The sequence below is a fragment of the Mytilus galloprovincialis genome, chromosome 1 (assembly GCF_965363235.1).
Source record: "Mytilus galloprovincialis chromosome 1, xbMytGall1.hap1.1, whole genome shotgun sequence".
Classification (NCBI taxonomy): domain Eukaryota; kingdom Metazoa; phylum Mollusca; class Bivalvia; order Mytilida; family Mytilidae; genus Mytilus; species Mytilus galloprovincialis.
In genome coordinates, this window is record NC_134838.1 from 39,311,090 (window position 1) to 39,330,306 (window position 19,217).

General features: G+C 32.8%; 1 protein-coding gene across 5 annotated transcripts in view; it reads left to right on the forward strand.

Annotated features, from left to right (window-relative positions):
* LOC143073870 (uncharacterized) overlaps window positions 1-19,217 on the forward strand; it is a 59,018-nt gene that overhangs the window by 16,226 nt on the left and 23,575 nt on the right. For all 5 annotated transcript variants that reach the window (XM_076249570.1, XM_076249571.1, XM_076249572.1 and 2 more), the window contains 3 exons: window positions 5,124-5,861; window positions 7,317-7,382; window positions 11,163-11,307. In XM_076249570.1, the coding sequence (XP_076105685.1) occupies window positions 5,166-5,861; window positions 7,317-7,382; window positions 11,163-11,307 (907 nt within the window). In that variant the 5' untranslated portion in view covers window positions 5,124-5,165. The remainder of the gene's footprint in view (window positions 1-5,123; window positions 5,862-7,316; window positions 7,383-11,162; window positions 11,308-19,217) is intronic.

Sequence of the window (19,217 nt, forward strand, 5' to 3'; positions counted from 1 at the left end):
ACGATTAAAGTAACATTGATAATATGACTTAATAATAATGATGAAAAAATAAAACTGTTAATTACTGGTATTTTTTTTACACTTTTTTATATGAGAGAACCTGTAAGTCTCTGTTCTCCTGGCTCCACCCCCTTGTGTCTTTGGTTCCCTTCCTTACTTGGGATTTTGTCCTTTATTAACAGGTTTCCTTATTCATTTTGAGCCCCTCCATGTACATAGTTCAAACCACATTAACTTTCCAATGGCTTTGACTAATCTCAATTTAATTGGAATATAAAAATATAAATGATGTTCTTGACAGCAAAAACATTTCCTCAAAGACGTTTTGATGACTATGACGTCAACCCATGGACAGTGCATACTGTGTTGAAAAAGACACATATTTGCCAATTAAAGGGCATTTGTGACATCTATGACGCAATATAGATATGAGTCTGAACATAGATTTGAGGCTAACATGTGTATAAACTCATATATCAGTAAATTTGGCTGCAGCAATTGCTTAAGAGTAAAAAACTACATCATTTATAACTCTATAGATAATTGTGACAGGAGAAAAAGGTATCAAAACCTGCTGTATGTGACAGTATTTATATACCATCATATTGTCATACTATGGCCTAATATTCCATCTGGAATCAACTTTCATCAGTTGAAAATTGATTTTCCATAAATTTGTAAAAGTATAATTTAATATTGTCATTTTGTGTTCCATGGCAGCAATAAAGATTGAATTAATAGTAATTTCTTGTATAATCCCTTCTTGAAGATAAAATGCAGAAAAATGAAAATCCACTTTTATGACATTGGTATTTACAATGTATATAAGTTGTAGATTTTACATGTTCTACAAAAAGGCATGCTTCTTTTAATTTCTTTTTTTTTATATTTGATAATTTAATTCTATTATCATTCCTGAGATATTAAACTGGATTAATTTTTTATTTATTCTCAAGATAAAATATTTTCCCCCTTGATTTATTATTATAAAAAAACTATGCCCTTATGTGAATACAGTAAAAACTTCAGCGGTCATAAAAAAGTAGAATTTCAAATATTACCGTGTGCCAGACATCCAAACTTTTTAGAAGAGACTCAAGAGTAAAAATGAAATAGTGACAATAGTCAGATAATAGCTTCATCTCCAAGATAAATATGTAGGACTCGGAACCGGGACGGTCACGCTGATGTGTGATGGTCCACGCTGAAGTGCGTTGGTTAACTCGCTGAAGTGCGATGGTGACATCGTGATGTTCTTTGTTGAAAGCTACGCTAAAGTGCGATGGTAACATTGTGACATTCTTTGTTGATAGCTACGCTGACGTGCGATGGTGGTTACGGTGACGTGCGATGGTTGTTACGCTGACGTGTGATGGTGTGTCTGTGACATTGACTATACAAGCAAAATAGGCATAAGATGTTTAAATGAAACATTAAAGGAGCAACCATTTAACTTCTAAAAGAGGAGGGGTATGGTATTTGTCAGAATTTTTTTAAAGCAATACGGTAACATTTTATTTATTTTCTCGACGCTTTCAATTCAGAAATAACACTATAAGGTACTGGGAAAACTTGGATTCCAAATATATTTTTTGTCAGTCGTTCCCTTAGATTTGACAACCGTAGTTTGCTAGCCTTGTATTTGGTAAATCTTTTAACATCTGTTCAGGTCAAATCAATTTTTAAATTGTGAATTTTAAGTGAATTTTTTTAAAATCTAATTTCAAATATGCCAATTTTTCGATTAACAGGCATTAGTATAGGTTCAGAAAATATGGTGTTCAACTTAGTTGAGGATGATAAATTGGGAAGTACACGTAGGGACCAGTCGTTTTAATTAAAATGCCTAATATGTTGTAGACAATTATCACAGTAGCAACAATAAAATAACACCAGAGCGACGGTGTTATATTACAAATTAAGATTTATCCCGGAAATAAAACAACATTATATCAACTTGAATTCAGTTGAATTAACAAAACATTGCTAATACAGGCATTTGTTTTATTACGTTGTCCACCGTGATGTAATCATGTGACGCTTACTTAAAGATTAATCAAAATTATCATATAAAGATAAATATACTTTATTATTAGGGCAAAAAGTTTGCGGCATAATTCTGAACACTGGTTCGCCCATTTACTGAGCAAGTTTATCTTTCATGCGCTTTGCTCCCCATGAATTGCCTCCACATGTTATGCAAAAAAACTTTACAGGACCTGAAACTTTCGTTACTTTCTTTTTCCCTTCCTTTCCTTAGTTTGCATGAAACCTTCATCTTCAACCCTATCATCCTGCTTTCGAATCCATGTTGTATTCAAACGTTATTCAAAACCATCGCACCTCAGCGTACGGATCATCATACCTCAGGGTGGACCATCACACTTCAGCTTGACCATCGCACTTCCGCGTCCCCATTGCACCTCTGAGTCCTATAAATATACATGCACATTTGTATGCACCTGTCATAAGTCAGGACTGTTCTTCCTTCAGTAATTGTTGTTTGTTGATGTGGTTCATAAGTGTTTCTCGTTTTTATTTTTAAACGACCGCAAAAAATTTTTGCGTTTGTATAATGGTATGATGTCTTCGTCGTCGTTGTCGTCCGAAGACACATTGGTTTCCGGACAATAACTTTAGTTTAAGTAAATCAATCTCTATGAAATTTATTAAGAAGGTTCAATACCACAAAAGGAAGGCTGGGATTGATTTTGGGGATGATGGTCCCAACCGTTTTGGAATTACCGGTAGGGGCCCAAAACAAGCATTTTTCTACTTTTAGGATATCATCTTGTGTACAAGTATTTTAATTGCTCAGAAATTGTACCACAATGATTCATACCACAGGTAAAAGGTTTGAATTGATTTTGGGTGTTATGGTCCCAATGGTTTAGGAAGTTGGGGCCAAAAAAGGGGCCCAAATAAGCATTAGTGTAGTTTCCAGTCAATAACTTGTCTGGACAATAACTTTTGTTTAGTGAATGGATCTCTATGAAATTTAATAAGAAGGTTCAATACCACTAAAGGAAGGTTGGGATTGATATTGGGGGTTATGGTCCCAGCCGTTTTATAATTAGGGGCCCAAAAGGGGCCCAAATAAGCATTGTGTTTAAGTGTATAAATCTCTCTGAAATTAAACCACAAGTTTCCATACCATGAAGGGATTGTTAGTATTGACTTTGGGGGTTATTGCTGAAAATGTTTTGGAATAAGGGTCGAAAGGGCCAAAAAAGGGGTAAAAACTAGGTTTTTAATGTCAATTGACAATTAAGACAATTTAAAAAAGTAGTGTTAGGGAGGTAACTCAAGAACATTTAATATACAATGCTGGGTATGTTCAGATTTACCTTCCTTACGCTACTTGTAAATTATGTATAAAGAAATGTCAGGTTTTGGACTAATTACAAAAAGAAGGGGCTGGTAGTAGTTTTCAATTATTTTTTCCAAATTTCTCAAAGTTTTAAGAAGAAATCTTTAATTGCACAATATTGTGCAATAGATTTGTAAGATCTTGACATTTGTTTTGTGTCAGAAACTCATATTATGTCAAAAATTTTATCACAACCCAAATGCAGAGCTGTATCAAGCTTGAATGTTGTGTCCATACTTGCCCCAACTGTTCTGGGTTCAACCTCTGCGGTCGTATAAGCTGCGCCCTTCGGAGCACCTGTTTTTTTTTATAGATTAGACTCTTGGTTTTCCTGTTTGCATTGATTTACACAAGTCATTTTGGGTCTCTATATAGCTTGCTATTTGGTGTGAGCCAATGCTTTGTGTTGAAGGCTGTGTACTTGTTTACTTTTACACATTGTGACTTGGATGGAGAGATGTCTTATACCACATCTTCTTATTTCTATAGACAGAAAATTGATTTTTTATTCAAGAATAGTTAGTAGTAATGTTTTATGTGTCAGAAATTTTGTCTTTATACAATTTGATGCATGTTGAATCTTGTGAAAATATTGATTTGAGACATATATTTTTTGTGAAAATTAAAAAGGATTAAGGCATTTTTTATTCCATTATGTCTGTATTAAATGTAGACTATAAAGCTTAAATTACGATTCTTTGAATGCTGATGAATGCTTTTTCTGACCACTCAGTCATTTTGATAAACAGCAGGTGGTGTAAGCTCTTTTTGCATTAGAAATGTATACGAAAATAATTGGTTGAAATTCAGAAATTACATTAGTTTATTAGAGTAGGTAGAAAAACAGCTCCTAGTTTTTAGTGTAAAATGATGAACACAATAATATTTTGTTTAAGAATTTTTGCAAACAATTTTTAATTTATTTTCTTCTGCTTCCATTTGAAAACATCAATTACATAGTTAAACAGTATGATAAGTGCGTTCTGTTTGCCATGTATGTTATATAAAAAAAGATGATGTGGTATGATTGCCAATGACACAACTTTTCACAAGAGACCAAATGACACAGAAATTAACAGCTATAAATCACTGTACGGCCTTCAACAAGGGTATTGTTTAGTGTAAATATTTGCACACATTTTTTCCAATTATATCATATTGTTGTATACTGGTAAAACCTTTTTTTGTGATTAGATTGCCATTCTCTTTGCTAAACAATAAATTTTCCCTAAGGGAGCTACATCTCTCATCGTTTTGTAACCTTCTTTAAAATCAATATCAAAACCCTATGAGATATTATATAGTTTTTAGAAATTTATCCATTTGTCCATTTTACATCTATTGTGTTTAGTACATGTAGGTCAAAACAATTATATGACAAAATACATATCATCTTATTGCCTTGCTTATACTGCACTTTGCAATGTATATATACCTATACATCTTCCTAAATGGATATCAAATAGATCTAGGATATCTTTGATATTTCGATAGGTCATAAACTTGAGTTGCAAATCATATTCGATCTTGTACTTCTGTTTTGAAACTAAAGTTTTCCAACAATGAAAAAGATGATGCCTATGACGTTTGATGTTAACATTGACAATGGCACATGCACCCTTAGTTTCTAGAGATAATTTCCTTTCTTAAATGAGTAGCATAATGTGAAAAAAAAATCACAAACAAAGATTAAAGGAAAAATACACCAAATAGCAACAAGTCAACTTATGATATATTTTTTAATTTTTTTTAGGGATAGGAAATAAAATGGATTAAGACATGAGATATAGATGAAATGGACGAAAGGGGGTCGAAGATTGTTGTGGCTGGATGTACAAACGACTCCTCAAGTGACGACACATGTTTTGATGATAGAGCAGCAAAAAGGCGTCCATGTTCACGTAAACTATCATCCATGCCAGGGGAAAAGTATTTATGTCAAAAAAATTCAGCAGATCACAACTTTAGTAGTGAGTCCAATGACGGAGGGATAGGGTCTATGGACTCCCGCGATGACAATCATTCAGAATCAGATAGTGAAATAAACATTAATGAAGTCCCATGTGTTTGCAAAGGTTGTAGTCGGAAAAGTGATGAGGAATTTTATTATTTACAGTCTACCCCACAGTATTTACATGATGGCAAGGCTTGTCCTTCAGATCAAATGGAATGGAAATTCCAGTCCCCTTGCGCCATAAACTCTTGGGGACACTTTTGTCAAAGTCGTAGAGATTTATATAAATATCGTAGAAGTGACTATTCTAGTGATAGTGACGAAGAATCAGTCCCAAGGTTTAACCAAATTAGTCCAGATTCAGATGGTTGTGGAAAACCAAGATCTCATTTACCTGTTTGTGATAGTCTGTCAGATGTACCATTAAAAACAGTTGTGAACATGGTAAAAGGTACATCTAAGACAGACCTCCTGAAAAACCTTACATCTCGTCCACAAGACGGTATTAAACCTCATGTGTTCAAAGAAAAGTTTGCTGTAAGTATTGTTTCTGTGTGTCTTGATAAAGTTGATGTATTTCTGTGTCTGGGTAAAGTTTTTGGTAAGTTGCAGCAATAATACATTTGATTATAAAAATGAGAAGATGTGGTAAAAGTGCAAATGAGACAACACCCCGCCAGAGACCAAATTACATTGAAGTTCACAAGTATAGGTCACTGTAAGGCCTTTTATTGCATGTTTGTGTCCACAATTCAAGAAGATGATTGCCATTTGAACGTATTTTTATGAAAATAAGAAGATTTAATGTGATTTGATTGACAATGAGACCAATATTTATCAAAGACTTAATTACAGGTCAAGGTTGTAATAATAGATAAATGACAATATCATCTCCAGCAAATTACATATTTATAGTAAAACCTGGAATAACAAAATGTGAAATTATTAATAAGAGTTTTAAGCTCAATAACATGAAATGAAAAACATAATATGACAAAAACAACTAACAACAACCACTGACTTCAGGCCTATGGCTTAGGACAGGATACATACAAATTATATGTGTGTTTATTTAAGTTGGTGGGTGTAATTTTTTTTTCAATGTGCTCTACCCATACCCTAAGCTGAGTCTCAGAGAGAGTTGTTTAAAAAAAATATTTAATACAAAATAAGAACAATTGAAAAATCATAGAAAACAGGCTTGACTCATTTAAACGCAAAAGTACATATTGAATGAGCTACTGAAAAAATTGTTTGCCTTGTTATAAATGAAACAGAAGACAAATATATGTTTTAGCCATTATCTTTAGTTATTTTTGCTCTTATTTGCAATTATTTGAAGATGGCTTTTCCAATCTTTAATCATGTGGTTTATATGATGAGTACATATATATGTAAGGCTGCTGTTTGAATTTCTAGAAAAGTTAACCAATATTTAATATCATCAGCTGCAAATGTATAAATTCCATTTTTTCCCTTAAAATTTTCATGATCTAAAGGTCAGGTTTTCTTTCTGTTATTAAATATGATCCATTAACAATAAGAAAAACAACACAGACAAAAATTATGAACAGATGAAATGTAAATGGTTTTAACTTTACCACATCTTCTTAGCTTCTTTAATTTATATTCAAGAAATAGCATCTGAAGAAAAAGATTGAGTTTTATTTTTTTCATACTTTATTACCAAAACATTGAATTAATGTTTGGCAGTCACAATTTTACTTTTACAATGCATTTGACAGCAGCATTATCATAGTCAAAACACCAGGTCAAAGATAACTGTTTACATATTTTTTTTTTAGATATAATGATATTCAATGGAATTTATTGTATATTTTCAGACAATTTTACACTGTTTACATATTTTTTTTTTAGATATAATGATATTCAATGGGAATTTATTGTATATTTTCAGACAATTTTACACTGTTTACATATTTTTTTTTTAGATATAATGATATTCAATGGGAATTTATTGTATATTTTCAGACAATTTTACGTTGGTTTACTGAGTGTAGTGATGACCAGAAGAACACAGTATTAAAAGGTTTACTGGTAAGCTTTAGAGTAATTTATTGCTGATTTTATGCAATTTTTCATGTTTAATGATCTTTGGTTTCCATGATTTTAACCTTTTGTTTGTATTTCTTAATCCTTCATAGGACAAAGATTTTTAGCTCAATTACCATTTTCAATTACCTTTGTTTGCTGTATTTGTCAATTTGAGAGCAAAAACTTTTATCAAAGAAATACATTTTTATGTCCTGGCATAGCAGAGAGGTCATAAAGTCTTACCCTTGTCCATCTGTCTGTACGTCCGTCCATAGGTATGTCCATCTATTCATCTGTATGTCCATCTGTACATCCCAAAATCGGTTTCCGTTCTCTAACTTTTGGTTTTCTTTAACCAAAAGTGGTTTCAGTTCTCTAACTTTAGTTTGCTTCAACCATTTTTTATGAAACTAATCCACAATGCTTATAACCACAAAACACAGATCAAGTTTGAATTTTGGTGGCGTCACTTCTACCATTCTAGAGTTATGCCCATTAACAAATGAAAAAAATGCTGAATTACCAAATAATATGAAATTTTGACATAATGCTTATTACCACCAAGCTCAGATTGTGTACAAATTTGGGTAGCTTCACTTTAACTGTTTTTAAGTTATGTTCCTTTATAACTTTATATGCAAGCGGGGGCATCATCTGTGTATAGACACATTCCCAATTTATTTTTAAAATTCTTGCTTCTGTCAATATAATCCTAACAGTTTACAACTAACTTTAATTTTTGTCCTGTTTTTATACAACCGCAAATTTTTTTTTTGATCTTATAATGGTATCATGGGTTTGATGTAGTTGTCGTCTATGTCGTTGTCAGAAAACGTGTAAATTTTAAATTGCACCTGTCCTAAGTCAGGAATCGGTTGTACAGTAGTTACGTAATGTAATTTATACGTGTTTCTCGTTTCTCATTTTTTCTGTAGATTAGAATTATATAGATTTACATTAGTAATTTTGGGGCCCTTTATAGCTTGTTGATCGGTGTGAGCCAAGACTCCATGTTGAAGGCCGTACATTGACCTATAATGGTTTACTTTTATAAATTGTTATTTGGATGGAGAGTTGTCTCATTGGCACTCACACCACATCTTCCTATATCTATTGAAATTGTTATGTTGTGACCAAACCAGTTCTTGGGGAGAACACTAAATATTCCAAAAAATCTGGAGGCCTGCGAGACAACTTATTTGTTTAAAATTTGTATAGAAGAATACTTATATATCTAATGCAGGGCAAGCTCATGTTGATTTTTCAGAAAATGAATTGATTTTTCGAGTTTCAATCAATTTCATGTATCTAGGTAAATGAATATCGAAGGTATAATACAGAAATAGGACAAATATGCCATTAAAACATAAGTATATGACAAGTCTAGTTCAACATGAGCTTGCCCTGCATTACATGTAACAGTATTCGTCCATACCAATTTTAAGTAAATTTTTGGGAAAAATTTAGTGTTCACCTCAAGAACCTGTTTGGCCATACCATAACAATTTCAAGTTTGGTTACAATTTACACAGTGTGTATATCATGTATATGTTAGTATGTTTAAATGAACATATATGTTCTCATAGTTTAGGACTATCATTATAGTTTGAAAAATACAGGCAAAGTTTAGATGTTTATGAAGTGTCCTATATTTTGACTTTAGTGGAACCTTCTAAAGGGGCAATTTTTTTTTTTCAAATTTTTTTCAAATTTCAAATTTTTTGAAAAGTTTCAAGAAGAAATCCTTAATTGCAAAGTATTGGGCAATAGATTTGTAAGATCTTGATATTTGTTTTGTGTCAGAAACCTATATTATGTAAATTTTTTTATTACAATCCAAATTCAGACAGTATCAAGCTTGAATATTGTGTCCAAATTTGCCCCAACTGTTCAGAGTTCAATCTCTGCAGTCGTATCAGGCTGCGCTCAGCAAAGCATTTTATTCTTCAAATGAAGTTATGACCTGTTATTTGATTGTGTCAATACCAAATGTTTACTGCCTTTAGACAATATTAAATTCTGAAGTTACAACCTGTTTGTGTTGAAATGAAACAGTAAACATTGGATCCTTTCACAAGCTCTTCTAATGATTGATGATTTTCTTATGTACAGAAAAAACACTGTTAATTTAATGATCTTCTCTAGTCATTGAAAATATCACTTTAGGTATGGATTTCTACTGTCATACTATCCTAATACCAACATTATGTGACAGACCCATTTCACTAAATAGATTATTTTCATATTTTATTCATCAGGGCAATTGTGAGAAAGACGTTTAGCATTTGGTATCTCCGTTAATAGTCCCAGGAGTATTCCAATAAGTTGCCACTAATACTTTTTAAATAGTTAAACAGAATTTGATACATCATACCTTCATTGTACTCTTACAGATCTGTATGTGTATGTATGTGATTTAGATACATGTTACCACAGAAAACAATTTAGGATTATTTGTCATTGTTTTGTTTTCAAAAGTTTTCATTTAAATAAATTTGTTTGATGGAGTTATCAATAATCTAGTTAATATGACTGAGATAGAATATGGATCCTTGCATATTTTTGTTATCATTGTAAATTTTCATTGAAATCAATTTTTAATTTATATTTTTCAACTCATTATTTTAAAGTGCAATAGTTCTTTTGAATAAATGACCTAATTTAATTGTGATTTTGTATAAAGTTTGTCTTGTTTGCTGATGGTTTACATATCTGTTCAGCATCCTTCAAGTTTGTTATTGTGCTTAATGTGAAAAGCTGAGACTGTTGTGTTTATCTATGCAGATATTTGTGATGGTACCTGAAATTCTTGCCTTCATTTTGACCCCAATTTTTTTGATTGATGGCTTCATTTAACATAATGACTTATTTTGAATTTAATACTACTCTAATTTATGACACAAGGAATAAACTACTTTGATTTTTATGCCCCAATTACATTGTATGGGCATTATGTTTTCTGTGCATCCATTTGTCTGTTTGTTCATCCATCCTTTCATTCGTCTGTTCGTTCATCTGTCTCGCTTCAGGTTAAAGTTTTTGGTCGAGGTAGTTTTTGATGAAGTTGAAGTCAACAATCAACTTGAAACTTAGTACACATGTTCCCTATGATATGATGATCTTTCTAATTTAAATGCCAAATAAGGGTTTTTACCCCATTTTCACAGTCAACTGAACATAGAAAATGATAGTGTGGATGGGGCATCTGTGTACTTAGGACAAATTCTTGTTTAAAATAAGATGATTGAAGATGGGGTGAAGAACAAATGCATATGTTTATCCAAAGTCCTAAGGTTGGGTGAAGCAATGGTTCCTTGAGATATTGTTAGTGTTTTCTTCTTGAGGTCTTACTTTTCATGGAGTATCCTTCACTCATTTTACAACTGAAACTCATAATTCAACCAATTAAAATACAGGATTTATTGTTTTTGGAGCAGAAATATTTTACCTTTAGTACTGAGTAAAGGTTAAAGAGAGAAGGACGTGGTGGCATGTGTCATCCCATGGAATCTAAATTAATACAAGCAAAGTCATAGGCTAGAATTCACTGTATCAGCATCTTTTTTAAAAGAACTATGGGTAATCTCAATGTTTGTACACCAAAATTAAAATAATGTTACATCATTGGTTCAATTTCCATTGTTTAAAACATTTTGTACCAATCTCAACGTTTTGGTGTATGATTTTAAAATACTACCCAGAATGCATTAGATTCTGGCATTTACAAATTCAAAGATACTCAAGTCTAAATGCAATTACTGATGAAATGTATTTTTGTTACAGATGTACTGTGATTTACCCCAAATGCATCTTCTGTCGGTTAAAATGGCTCCAAATCTCCACAGAGGTTGTCCAAGCAACTGCCAAGATATTCTTACATGGCTGCCAACCAGCTTGGCTCATAAAATTATGTCTTATTTTGATCCAGGTAAGTTTAATTAGTTGTATCAGTTGTAAAACATATATTATTGTGTAAATTCAAATGTCGTAAGGATCAATTCTAGGTTGATGGATCCATGGGTTCTTAGTTTCATCATTAAGCCTATATCACATTTACATGGGTAATGATGCAAATGTGTGTGTCATGCGCAGTTGGGTCAATATCTTTAATTGTTTTTGGGATACGATTGCTTTCAAGCAATCTGTAGACTTATACCATTGACTCGGGGCCATGCCCTCACGTCAACCATTTTATTCTAAACATTAAGGAACATCTCAGATTCGTATGATTGTCTTTCTTTAAAAGGTAAAAACAAACAAAAGGATTGAACTTTAACAAATTTCCTATAATGTTCTTCTCATAATCTTTATGTTTGATATTTCACTTGACTGATATGGGTGTTTTTAACAACACGGAAAATCAGAATCAAGCAGTATTTATATTTAGTGTTTTTGTCGAGCCTGCAACTTTTGTTGCAGAAAGCTCGACATAGGGATAGTGATCCGGCGGCGGCGGCTACGGCGGCGGCTACGGCGGCGGCGTTAGCTCACTTCTTAAAAGCTTTATATTTTAGAAGGTGGAAGACCTGGATGCTTCATACTTTGTATATAGATGCTTCATGTTACGAAGTTTCCGTCAGTCACATGTCCAATGTCCTTGACCTCATTTTCATGGTTCAGTGACCACTTGAAAAAAAAGTTCAAATTTTTTGTAATGTTGAATTCTCTCTTATTATAAATAATAGGATAACTATATTTGATATGTGCGTACCTTGCAAGGTCCTCGTGTCTGTCAGACAGTTTTCACTTGACCTCGACCTCATTTCATGGATCAGTGAACAAGGTTAAGTTTTGGTGGTCAAGTCCATATCTCAGATACTATAAGCAATAGGGCTAGTATATTCTGTGTATGTAAGGACTGTAAGGTATACATGTCCAACTGGCAGGTGTCATCTGACCTTGACCTCATTTTCATGGTTCAGTGGTTATAGTTAAATTTTTGTGTTTTGGTCTGTTTTTCTCATACCATATGCAATAGGTCTACTATATTTGTTGTATGGAATGATTGTTAAGTGTACATGTCTAGCGGGCAGATGTCATGTGACCTTGACCTCATTTTCATGGTTCAGTGGTCAAAGTTAAGTTTTTGAGTTTTGGTCTTTTTATCTAATGCTATATGCCATAGGTCAACTATATTTGGTGTATGGAAATATTTTATGATCTTTATGTCAGTCGAGCAGGTTTTATTTAACCGTGACCTCATTTTCACGGGTCATTGCACAGTGTTAAGTTTTTGTGTTTTGGTCTATTTTTCTTAAACTATAAGTAATGTGTCAACTATATATGTTGTATAGAAGCATTGTTAGCTGTACCTGTCTGCCTGGCATGGTTCATCTGACCTGGACCTCTTTTTCAAGGTTCATTGGTCTTTGTTGAGTTATCTTGGTTAATGTTAAGTTTATGTGACAGTTGTAATAAAGCTTAGCTTTATACTTAGGACTATCAACATAATATCAATGATTAGTATAAAGGCGAGACATTTCAGCGTGTGCACTCTTGTTATAAATTTAGAAAAACGCCAGGGGGAATTCCCCAGCTTTAATAAAATGCGAGAGTTCTCTGAATTCCGCTAAATCTATTTCTGTCATATAAGAACTGGAGTGGAGTTTTTATACGACCGCAAAAATTTTAATTTTTCGTCGTATATTGCTATCACGTTGGTGTCGTCTTCTGCGTCGTCGTCGTCGTCTTTGTCCGAATACTTTTAGTTTTCGCACTCTAACTTTAGAAATCTATGAAATTTTAACACAAGGTTTATGACCACAAAAAGAAGGTTGGGATTGATTTTGGGAGTTTTGATCCCAACATTTTAGGAATTAGGGGCCAAAAAGGGCCCAAATAAGCATTTTCTTGGTTTTCGCACAATAACTTACCGGTAAGTTTAAGTAAATAGAAATCTATGAAATTTTGACACAAGGTTTATGACCACAAAAGGAAGGTTGGGATTGATTTTGGGAGTTTTGGTCTGAACAGTTTAGGAATTAGGGGCCAAAAAGGGGCCCAAGTAAGCATTATTCTTGGTTTTTCGCACCATAACTTTAGTTTAAGTAAATAGAAATCTTTGAAATTTAAACACAAGGTTTATGACCACTAAAGGAAGGTTGGGTTTGATTTTGGGAGTTTTGGTCCCAACAGTTTAGGAATAAGGGCCCAAAGGGTCCAAAATTGAACTTAGTTTGATTTCATCAAAAATTGAATAATTGGGGTTCTTTGATATGCCGAATCTAACTGTGTATGTAGATTCTTAATTTTTGGTCCCGTTTTCAAATTGGTCTACATTAAGGTCCAAAGGGTCCAAAATTAAACTTAGTTTGATTTTAACAAAAATTGAATTCTTGAGCTTTTTTGATATGCTGAATCTAAACATGTACTTAGATTTTTGATTATGGGCCCAGTTTTCAAGTTAGTTCAAATCAGGATCCAAAATTATAATATTAAGTATTGTGCAATAGCAAGAAATTTTCAATTGCACAGTATTCAGCAATAGCAAGAAATCTTCAATTGCACAGTATTGTGCAATAGCAAGAAATTTTCAATTGCACAGTATTGCGCAATAGCAAGAAATCTTCAATTGCACAGTATTGTGCAATAGCAAATATTTTCAATTGCACAGTATTGCGCAATAGCAAGAAATATCTAATTGCACAATATTGTGCAATAGCAAGAAATTTTCAATTGATTGGAGTTATCTTTCTTTGTCCAGAATAGTAGTTGAATCAACTTAAATCATTGTTTTATACAATATACAATGTATATTCACTTTTACTACCAACTGATAAATTAAAACAATCTTTACCATTCAAAGATAACAAGCACCTTTTGTTACATTTTAATATTTTATGATGTATTTAAATGAGTAGTTATTGGTGCAAACTCCATTAGAAATTTGAATTGAGATCAGTTTTGGAAAAAGGGAAAGGGGGATGTGAAAAAAAAATGGGGGGGGGGGGTTAAATTTTTCTCATTTCAGATTTCATAAATAAAAAGAAAATTTCTTCAAACATTTTTTTGAGAGGATTAATATTCAACAGCATAGTGAATTGCTCAAAGGAAAAAAAAATATTTTAAGTCTCATTAGACCACATTCATTCTGTGTCAGAAACCTATGCTGTGTCAACTATTTAATCACAATCCAAATTTAAAGCTGAATCCAGCTTGAATGTTGTGTCCATACTTGCCCAACCGTTCAGGGTTCAACCTCTGCGGTCGTATAAAGCTGCGCCCTGCAGAGCATCTGGTTCTTATATGTCACTGTCATGAAACTGATATTTGATATTGTACTCTCATAAAGAAATGGAGAACCATCTAGGTCATTTAATTAACATTTAATGTACGTTCTTGCTCCAAATCACAAGTCTAGGGTTTGTTTAGGTAATTATGCGCATGGATATAGTTTTCTTGACTTCAAGGGGTATCAGATTGAATGGTTGCTCTGGATTCCCCACTCCATTGATTAATTTGAAACTCATGGGATCCTTTCTGTCTCTCTGCTATTGAGGGTTATTGTTGATGCATATTTTAAATCATATGCATCATTTAAATTAGAATAAATGTGGTCCATATCGTTAAGGTGTAACTAGAACACCCCTCCAGCTTGTCTCCCCTATATGTCGATAAACGTCGTATTACCGTATATTAAAAATGATCGCAATTTTAACAGAGGAGTGTATGGAAAGGAGTCATGCCCACTGACTCAAAGGAAATTAAATATTTAAAGAGTTAGGAATGGGGTTCCTCCTAGAATTAACGTATGGGAATAGGTGATAAGATACAAAGTGAAATACCTTCTCTCACTCTCAGCGACTGCTGTGGAAAGTAAACTTGGAATTGATAGTACAAAAAATAAACACAATAAGTACATTATTCATACCCTTGTATCCGGGATTGGCTATTTTTTAAGGTTGAGTACTTATTCATATTACGTAAATTACATTTTACATGTGCAGTTGAATTAGTTTTGAAAAAAATACTATCCAGGTATACATGTGTCAATGAAAACAATGGCAATCATATCCCTCAGAGCAATCTGCTCTTTGATTACATAGGCGGTAATGGTAACGTTTTTTCCTGTAGCGCAGTCCATATCGTAAACTTATGTATGATAGCTCGTTTCAAAATACATTTTCACATATGTGGTTAAATTTTCGAGGTACTAAGTGAGATTACTTTTTTGGGATACGATTGCTTTCAAGCAATCTGTAGACTTATACCGGTGGCTCAGAGCATTGCCCTCACGTCAATCGTTTTATTCTAAACATTAAGGAACATCTCAGATTCTTATGATTGTCTTGCTTTAAAAGGTAAAAAATAACAAAGGGATTGAACTTAAACAACTTTCCTATAATGTTCTTTTCATAATCTTCATGTTTAATAATTTCCTTGACTTATATGCGTGTTTTAAACAACACGGAAAATCAGAATTAAGCAGTATTTATATTTAGTATTTTTATAAATTTAGAAACACGTCAGAGGGAATTCCCAGTTTTGATAAAATGCGAGAGTTCTCTGAATTCCGATAAATCTATTTCGGTCATTTAAGAACTGAAGTGGAGTTTTTCTTATATGTTACCGTTATGAAACTGATATTTGAGATTGTACTTCCATAAAGAAATAGAGAACCATCTAGGTCGTTTAATAAACATTTAATATACATTTGTACGTTCTCGCTCCAGGGTTTGTTTTTGAAATTATGCGCATGCGTATAGTTTTCTTGACTTCAAGGGGTTTTGGATTGAATGGTTGCTCTGGATTCTCCACTCAATTAATTAATTTATAACTCATAGGATCTTTTCTATGTATGTCTGCTATTGAAGGTTATTGTTGTTGCATAATTTTAAATCATATATGCATCATTTAAATTAAAATAAATTAGTCCTCATCGTCGAACACCCCTTCAGGCGAAATGGAGTCTTCCATATTATCGTTTCGAGTTGTCTCCCTTCCGGAAGACTTCCGTGAATTCTGAATCAAAACAACGGTCCCAATACAACATTTCGAGTATTAGCTCGTTCTGTCAATAAACGTTGTATTATATTAAAAAACAATCGCATTTTAAACCGATAAATGTGTACGGAAAGGAGTCATGATCACTGACCCAAAGGAAATTAAATATTTAAAGAGTTAGGAATGGGGTTCCTCCTAGAATTAACGTAGGAAAATAGGTGATAAGATACGAAGTGAAATACCTTCTCTCAGTCTGAGTCTCAGTGACTGCTGTGGAAAGTAAACTTGGAATTGATAGTACAAAAATAAAACATAGGCCTGATTACATTGTTCATACACTTTTATCCGTGATTGGCTATTTTGTAACTATTTTAAATATGCAGTTGAATTAGTTTTGAAAATAATATTATCCAGCTACATGTATACAGTCATGTGTCAATGAAACAACGGCAATCGTATCCCTCAGAGCAATCTGCTCTTTGATTCATAAATTAGCATACCCGGAACATCCGTTCGTGATGCGGCTCCTTGTGGTAAAATATCCCCTTTTTAACACAATAATTAAGTTCTTTGAAAATTTAATACTTTGAACACATTTAATAGCTCCATAGTTTTTATACGACCGCAAAAATTGATAATTTTTTGGTCGTATATTGGTATGACGTTGACGTCGTCGTCTGTGTTGTCGTGGTCCCAATACTTTTAGTTTTCGCACTCTAACTTTAGTAAAAGTGAATAGAAATCTATGAAATTTTAACACAAGGTTTATGACCACAAAAGGAAGGTTGGGATTGATTTTAGGAGTTTCAGTCCCAAAATTTTAGGAATTAAGGGCCAAAAAGGGCCCAAATAAGCATTTTCTTGGTTTTCGCACTATAACTTTAGTTTAAGTAAACAGAAATCTATAAAATTTTGACACAAGGTTTATGACCACAAAAGGAAGGTTGAGATTGATTTTGGGAGTTTTGGTTCCAACAGTTTAGGAATTAGGGGCCAAAAAAGGGCCCAAATAAGCATTATTCTTGGTTTTCGCACCATAACTTTAGTATAAGTTAATAGAAATCAATGAAATTTAAACACAAGGTTTATGACCACAAAAGGAAGGTTGGGATTGATTTTGGGAGTTGAGGTCCCAACAGTTTAGGAATTAGGGGCCAAAAAGGGGCCCAAATAAGCATTTTTCTTGGTTTTTGCACCATAACTTAAGAATAAGTAAATAGAAATCTATGAAATTAAAACACAAGGTTTATGACCATAAAAGGAAGGTTGGGATTGATTTTGGGAGTTTTGGTCCCAACAGTTTAGGAATAAGGGGCCCAAAGGGTTCCAAATTAAACTTTGTTTGATTTCATCAAAAATTGATTAATTGGGGTTCTGTTATATGCCAAATCTAACTGTGTATGTAGATTCTTAATTTTTGGTCCTGTTTTCAAATTGGTCTACATTAAAGTCCAAAGGGTCCAAAATTAAACTAAGTTTGATTTTAACAAAAATTGAATTCTTGGGGTTCTTTGATATGCTGAATCTAAACATGTACTTAGATTTTTGATTATGAGCCCAGTTTTAAAGTTGGTCCAAATCAGGATCCATAATTATTATATTAAGTATTGTGCAATAGCAGACATTTTCAATTGCACAGTATTCAGCAATAGCAAGAAATCTTCAGTTGCACAGTATTGTGCAATAGCAAGAAATTTTCAATTGCACAGTATTGCGCAATGGCAAGAAATCTTCAATTAGCAAGTATTTTCAAATGCTCAGTATTGCGCAATAGCAAGAAATATCTAATTGCACAATATTGTGCAATAGCAAGAAATTTTCGAAAATTGGAGTTATCTTTCTTTGTCCAGAATAATAGTTGAATCAACTTAAATCATTGTTTTATACAATATTCAATGTATATTCACTTTTACCACCAACTGATAAATTAAAACAATCTTTACCAAGTTCAGTGATAACAAACACCTTTTTTACATTTTAATATTTTATGATGTATTTAAATGAATAGTTATTGTTGCAAACTTCATTAGAAATTTGAATTGAGATCAGTTTTGGAATAAGAGAAAGGGGGATGTGAAAAAAAAAAATTGGGGGGGGGGGGGTTAAATTTTTCTCATTTCAGATTTCATAAATAAAAAAAAAAATTCTTCAAACATTTATTTGAGAGGATTAATATTCAACAGCATAGTGTATTGCTCAAAGGCAAAACTAAAATTTTAAGTTCATTAGACCACATTCATTCTGTGTCAGAAACCTATGCTGTGTCAACTATTTAATCACAATCCAAATTTAGAGCTGAATCCAGCTTGAATGTTGTGTCCATACTTGCCCCAACCGTTCAGGGTTCAATTCTGCAGTCGTATAAAGCTGTGCACTGCGGAGCATCTGGTTACACATTTATTCTATGTTCCTCTACTTTTCTAATCACCACACACGGTTAAGCTCAGTCATTTGTAAAAAATAGAAACATGTCCAATATCTTTACACAGAGATGTTTTCTTTACACGTGACTTTTGAGTTCCTTATTTCGAGGCACATTAGGGATGTTGTCCCATTTGAATAAAAGTTGAAACCCCACACAAAACATGCACAAAAATAAAGCAAAAGTTTGATTAAGATTTTTTGTTGGGTCTTTAATTTGATAATCTAAACCGAAAAACATAGTTTCATTTTCTATTGATTTAAGTCAATGTAATAAGTAAGTATATACTTGATTACTCTAGTTAAGACTAATACTTGGTCTTTTTATTTAAGAATTTAATGCTATTTTTGTAATTATACCCCCGCTTTGAAAAAAGGGGGTATATTGTTTTACCTCTGTCTGTCCTTCCGTCAGTCAGTCCGTCCGTCCCATGAATATTTTTCGTCGCATTTTTCTCAGGAACTACAATATAA